General features: G+C 46.2%; 1 protein-coding gene across 1 annotated transcript in view; it reads right to left on the minus strand.

Moving 5' to 3' along the window:
• LOC125357512 (CD109 antigen-like) overlaps nucleotides 1–6,203 on the minus strand; it is a 71,510-nt gene extending 65,307 nt beyond the window's left edge. Inside the window, exons 1-2 of the mRNA XM_048354491.1 lie at nucleotides 6,044–6,203; nucleotides 4,380–4,553 (exon numbers count right to left, since the gene is read on the minus strand). Of these exons, the coding sequence (XP_048210448.1) occupies nucleotides 4,380–4,553; nucleotides 6,044–6,122 (253 nt within the window). The 5' untranslated portion in view covers nucleotides 6,123–6,203. The remainder of the gene's footprint in view (nucleotides 1–4,379; nucleotides 4,554–6,043) is intronic.
• Between the last annotated feature and the right edge of the window lie 816 nt (nucleotides 6,204–7,019).

A 7,019-nucleotide genomic window follows, 5' to 3' on the forward strand; every position in this document is an offset into this window, starting at 1 on the left:
GTCCATGAGACTCTTATCTCAATTAACCACTAGAAAAGCAGAAATGGCACTGTAGTTCAAGTGGTAGAGCTCAAGACTGAGAAAACAAGCTCTGAAACAGCGACCACACCCAGAATTTAAGCCTGATGACCAACAACAACAAAAAAAAAGGAAGGAAGGAAAGAAGGAAGCAAGCAAGGAAGGAAGGAAGGAAGGAATTTATTTCCTGACTTATGAAATGATAACCCCTCTGTACAACACCTTAACAATTAGAATAAAAGTATATTTCCACTTTTTAAATGTTATTTTATTTTGTTGTAAAGGTGATGTACAAAGGGGTTACAGTTACATACGTAAGGAAACGAGTCCATTTCTTGTAGAACATTGTTATTCCCTCCCTCGTTTTCTCCTACTTTGCTTCCCCCACACACACCCTTCTCCTCAAGTTGTAAAGTTCATTCTAACATTCACCCTTTGTCCACTGTCTCACCATTTTGTTAGTCTCCTTCCCTTCCCTAACTCAGATAAATGAATGCACAAGACACAAGGTACCAAAATCAAAAACAATGGTTACAGGGGATAAACAAAAGGGAAGAAAAATGAAAGAAGAAAGAAATAGCTTCACACAGTACATTTTTAAAAAACAAATCTTGTTTCCATTTCTTAGAGTTTATTTCAATTAGCATTATTTTATGTGGTCATATGTACATAGCTATTGAGGTATTGTGATCCTCTGCTAGGACTATACTAGACATATTGTAATTATTACAAATGAGGGAAAGCATGGAACCTATTTTTCTTTGGGTCTGACTTATGTCACTTAATATGATTTTTTTCCAAGTCTTTCCATGTCCTTATGAATGGAGCAATATATCATTCTTTCTGATGGAAGCATAGATTCCATTGTGTATATATACCACATTTTCTTGAAAAAGAAAAAAGAACAATGTTTGGGCTGGGATATGGCCTAGTGGCAAGAGTTCTTGCCTCATACACATGAAGCCCTGGATTCAATTCCCCAGCACCACATATACAGAAAACGAACAAAAGTGGCACTGTGGCTCAAGTGGCAGAGTGCCAGCCTTGAGCAAAAAAAAGCCAGGGACAGTGCTCAGGCCCTGAGTGCAAAGCCCAGGACTGGCTAAATAAATAAATAAATAAATAACTCAAACCCCAACCCCCCCCCCAAAAAGAACAATGTTTAAAATGTAAAATTTAAAGTCAACAAATAATGATGCTATCATAAAACTGCATATGTAAAAGCAGTGAGATTCATAGAAACAGTAAGTTTTGAAGCAGATATGTATATTCAGTATATGTATATAAGTGATATTTCACAAGGTGAGAAAAAATACTTTTCAATAAATTACTTGAAATAGGTTAAAAAAAAATGTAAGCAAGTCCCTGTGCAACTCTGCTACAAGATCAGTCTTTATTAAAATCCAGCCTTTTCTTGGGGGTCCTCATGGGCAATTAATGAAACAATCAGATCCAAAATGTATTGTATGAATTAAAGAGGTATAGTTACAAACATAAAATCCAAATTAATTATATAACTGCAGGCATAAGTATTTTCTTAAGATTTTGTTAACATCCCATTGTATAGCCTTTACAGCCAATGTAACCTGTTAACTGCCAAATAAAATGATTCATTGTAAAAAAAATAAAAGGTTTATTGTACATGATGGGAAAGAAATACAGAACAAAATGGGGCATTCTGTGAAGAGCCATACCCTCCTAGATTTAGAAGTCTTTCATTATCTACATCTGCTACAACTGGAGAAGTCAGATAAAGGAAGTGAGGACCAAGAGGAGAGATGTCTTGATTCTTAAGTGCTAAAGTTCAGGAAGCATCTGCTTGGAGAACAATGTAGGCTCTGATAATAGAGTAACATTCTCCTTTGAAAGAAGCTGGGCACTCCAGACAATGGCAGATTCCGAGAGGCCCTGCATGCCCAGAATCAAAACCACCCATTGGGAACAGCAGAATTTTCCCGCTTTCTTTTTCAGAGATCCATTTTGCAACCTGGTCAAGGTTTTCCAATCCAACCTTGAGCAAGTAAGGGATCTTCCCCTCCCCAAAGAAAAGTCTAAGATAAAATTAAAAATCAAGCCAGGTGTCAGTGGCCCATGCCTGTCATCCTAGCTACTCAGGAGTCTGCGATCTGAGAATCGTGGCTCCAAGCCAGCTGAGGCTGGAAAGTCTGTGAGATTCTTATCTCCAGTTAACCACCAGAAAACCAGAAGAGGACCTATAGCTCAAAGTGATAGAGTGCTAGCCTTGAGCTCAAGAGCTCAAGGAGAGCACCCAGGCCCGGAGCCCCATGATTGACTATAAAAAATAAAAACCAAGCCACAATAATAGGCAGTACCCACAATGCAGAAGCTACTGTTTATGGGAGGGAAACTGATCAAAGAGCATGTAGGAAAGACATTAGAAATAGGATAAGTATATATAAATATCCACGGAAATGCCAGTATTAGTCAAAATCACCCTGTCATTCTGAACTTCTGCACTGCAGAAGTTCAGCCTTACTCCTCAAGGGAAAATTGTAATTTTTTTGTGCCAATACTGGGGCTTGAACTCAGAACCTGAGCACTGTCCCTTAGATTTTTCACTCAAGGCTTACAATATAAGCCAGACCACCACTTACGGCTTTTTGCTGGTTAATTGGAGATAACAGTCTTTCGGGTTTGTCTGCCAGGGCTGGCTTCGAACCATGATCCTCAGATCTCAGCCTCCCAAATAGCTAGGATTTGAGGTGTGTGCCACTAGCACTCAAAGTCATAAACTCTAAATGTGGAACCACCTTAGCACTATCTCCTGTGATGTAATGCATCAATATTTCCTCTAGCTAGAGTCATAAGACAAAGATTCATTCATTTTCAGAAATGAGTAATTTCACTGGGCTCCAATTCCAGGCTTTGAACAAATATCTAAACATTCTTCTAGTTACTAGTATTTCCCAGGATTTGGTGGTAGGAGGAGTGAATTTTTTTCATTTATTTCAGAGTTTATCAAATTGCAAGACTTGAGTATGTATTACTCTGGCAACTAGAAAGGAAAATATCATACGTGTTCATGTTAATGGAAAAAAATTAAGTGCTGACCTCCAAAGTTATTTTCCCGTTATATTGAAGGCACCCTAACTCCCACCTGTGATCCTAGTACTCAGGAGGTTGAGATCTGAGGATTGTGGTTAGAAGCTAGCCAAAGCAGGAATGTCTGTGAGATTCTTATTTCCAAATTAATACCAAAAGAAAATTGGAAATGGAACTGTGGTTCAAGTAGTAGAGTGTCAGCCTACAGTGAAAAAGCTAAGGGACAGAGCCCAAGTCCTGAATTAAGCTCAGCACACACAATGCACACATGTGTGCACACACACACACACACACACGAAAAAAATCCTTCACTGGCCCAATATAATTCTAGGGCAGATTAGAGTTCAAACCTGAAACAAGGAAGGTTGGTTTATTCACACAGAGTGAGGCCAAAGGGGGATATTCTTAGGGGAGAAACACAAACACGCAGTACCTATGTGTATTTGATCATGTAAAATAAAATTTTCAAAATGAACTCCAGGAAATGGAAACAAGAAGTTTTTTTTTTTCTTTGTGGTTATTTTTCTTTTCTTTTTGTCTTGTTTGTTCATTTATCTGTCTTTGGAAAGGACAAAGGATGAATCAGTGCAGAAGTGGAACTCACTAGACACTTCTGAAAATGACCTATACAACTTAAGGGTGGTGATGGGAGGAGAAAACTGAGAGAAAGAGAGAAGGAAGGGGTGACACTGTCCAAAAAGAAATGTACTCATTATCTGACTTATGTAACTGTAACCCGTCTGTACCGAACCTTTATAATAATAATTACAAAATAATATTTTTAAAAAGAAAGAAATATTGGCTCTTTTTACAAATGGCCTTCACTGTCGTGGCCTTTACAATCATTCCAGCTATTATAAAGCTGGGTTTTGACTATTGCGGCGCTCCTCTTACAGTCTTGTTTAGTCAAGAAACTTACTTTCATCGAATAGACATGGTTTTGTGTCCGAGAAGGTTAGGCCTGCTCCATTTCTCCTCTGGGCACACTGGTTCATGGATTTCCTAGCTTCCTGCCTGTGTGCTATGGTGTTGGGACCATTCCTAGGCTCCACCATGAAACCTCCACACTCTTGCCCTACAGCCTGGATGGCCATGTTGGTGGTAGGTGCTGAGGAAGCCACTGGCTCTCCAGAATCTCCACTTGAAAGACCATTGGAAACCCCCGTGTCGGATTGCACACGAGTGTAAATTACCTGTAAGTCATCCCGAACTAGGGTTTCTCTGTTACACATCTGATACATGCCTCTAGCATGCTCCAGTCATACTACAGAGGAGTAAAGCTCTGCAGACGATCTCACCTTTCTGGAAGACTCCTTCTGCTTCCAGGACAGAGACTGTCAGATTGGATGAGGTCTTCAACACCTCGGCCTTCACAGTGACCACCGCAGGGCTGTGTTCCAGGAGCTCCACCCCCACCGTGACCCTTCCTCCAGGCCTGATGATCGCTGGCGCGCTCACCAGAAAGCGGGGCCTAGACAGTTCACAGCAGGAGAAAAGAGAGTTTCTATCAGGATCCAGTGGCTCCCATCTGTCATCAAAGCCACACAGGAGAATGAGATATGAAGGCTTGCAGTTCAGTCAGCCCAGGCAGACAAACCAGCAAAAGGCCAGAGTGAAGGTATGGTTCAAGAGGTAGAGCACCAGCCTTGACAAGAAAAAACAAGCAAGAGCATGAGGCTCTGAGTTTAAGCCCCAGTTCCAGCACCAAATAATAATAATAATAATACATTTTTTTAAAAAAAAAGAGAGTTTCAGCCAGTGCTGGTGGCTCACACCTGTAATCTTAGCTACTCAGGAGGCTGAGATCTGAGGATCATGGTTCAAAGGCATTCTAGGCAGGAAAGTCCAATTAATCACTAGAAAACCAGAAGTGTAGCTATGACTCAAAGGAGTAGAAAAAAAGCTCAGGGACAGCATCCAGGGAAAGAGAGACAGAGAGATGGAAAGAAGAGAGAGAGAGACTAGGATTTGGGGTCTGTTTCCTATTGGAATCTCTATATTTGAGCATGGTGCCCAGGATGGGGGTGGGGGTGGAGGGAAATCACCTGATTGCATTAATTGAAACATACCACTATATTATCTTAAAATAAAATAAACTGCCAGTGGTAGAATTTTCAGATATAACAGACCATGAAAGAAGTTAATTCTTTTTTTTTTTTTTTAAAGCACAGTCACCAGATGCTGGTGACTAGCTATCCAAGAGGCTGAGATCTGGAGATTCAAAGCCAGCCCAGGCAGGAAAGGTCCAGGAAACGCTTATCTCCAATGAACCGGCAAAAAGCCGGAGGTGAAGCTGCGCTTCGAGTGGTGGAGCGACAGGCCCGAGTGACAAAGCTCAGGGACAGGATGGGGGCCCAACTTTCCCTGCCCCGGCTGAAGGTGGGGACTCATCCATCAGCAGAAGCCGGTCACCGGCGGAGCCCGCTCTAGTCCCCGGCCGCTCTCGTTTGGCTCCCTCCCCAGGCGCCCTCGGACCGTGCCAAGCTGACGACGCATCCCGCGTGGAAGAGCGCGCGAGCAGCGAGCCTGGCGGCGGGAAGGCAGCGAGCGGGCGCTGGGTTTAGGAGAATAAGAAGTAATAATAATAATAATAATAATAATAATAATAATAATAATAATAATAATAATAATAAAGTCGGGAAAGAAATGGCAGAGGCGACGCGGACCTAAAGAATAAAACACAATGCCTTGCTCGCCAAAGCGACGGCCGGCAAATAACAAAGATACGAGCGAAAACTTCAGACCACCTTTCGGGCGGACGCCGTGCTCGCCCCACGGACGGCCACGCACGCTGAAGGCACCGAGGGTGGGCGCCCCCGCGAGCCTGCGAGCTGCCCGGGCTCAGGCGGCGCGGGGGGGGGGGGGAGGGTTTGGGGGGCAGGGTCCCGGGGCCCGGCCGCCCCGCGCGCGCGCGCCCTCCCCGCGCGCGCCCTCCCCGCGCGCGCGCGCTCCTACCCGGCGGCGGCGGCGGCGGCGGCCCCCGCGATCGCGCACACGCAGAGCAAGTGGGCAGCGGGCGGCAGCAGCCACGGGCCCGGCATCTCGGCGGCTCGGCGGCAGCCCCGCGGTCGCTCGCTCCGCGGCGGGGACGCTCGCAGGCACGGCGGGGAGTGGCCGGGCGCCTCCTCCCGGGGATCCTCTCCCGGGACGGACTGGGGTGTAGCAATGGGAACTGGGCGCGCCCCGAAGCGCGGGGAGATCTAAATGGAGCCCCGGCTCGGTGGCTCCACCCCTCCCACCCGCATCACAATGGCGCTCCGCGCTCCCCTTGGCCAACTTCTCCGATCCAGGGGGAGCGAGAGAGCGCACGGGCTCCGAACCCGCAGCCCCACCGGGCCCAACCGGGCCCCCCACCGCTCCCGCTCCCGCCCCGCGCCAGGAAGATCGCCCCCCCCGCCCCTCCAAGGCACCCCACCCGGGAAAGAAACGCGCCCGCCCCGGCGAGGAGACATTCTGAGCAGTTATGTGAAGAGTGGAAAAAAGTCAATCATTGTCCTCCAGACGATGAGTCAGAACTTTGCAGAAATGACAAGCACACCCCAAACCAGGGTGTGTTTGGGGGGTTACCTATTTGCCGTCTGTGAACGCGAGCAGCGAATAAAAGAGAAAAAAAAAAAAAAAGAACTTTTCCACTTTGCATTTAAAGTATGCTAAACATATTGTTTGCTCTTGGAGAAAGTGTGTTGCGGGGAGGGAGGGCAGGAGAGCCCGGGAGGGGAGGGGAGGGGAGGGGAGGGGAGGGCAGGGAAGGGAAGGAGGGTGGGAGGGAGGGAGAGCCCGGGAGCGAGGCTGCGGGCCTGCCCCGCCGGATCCTTCCCGCCGCGCTCTCTGGCACCACCAGCACCTCAGATGACTCAGGTTTCACCATGACTACATCAGAAAACAGGGAACAGCCAGACCCGCTTGGAAAGCTCCAAACGGTTAATTCCCTCCAGGAG

Source organism: Perognathus longimembris, chromosome 9, assembly GCF_023159225.1.
Source record: "Perognathus longimembris pacificus isolate PPM17 chromosome 9, ASM2315922v1, whole genome shotgun sequence".
In the NCBI taxonomy this organism is placed as follows: domain Eukaryota; kingdom Metazoa; phylum Chordata; class Mammalia; order Rodentia; family Heteromyidae; genus Perognathus; species Perognathus longimembris.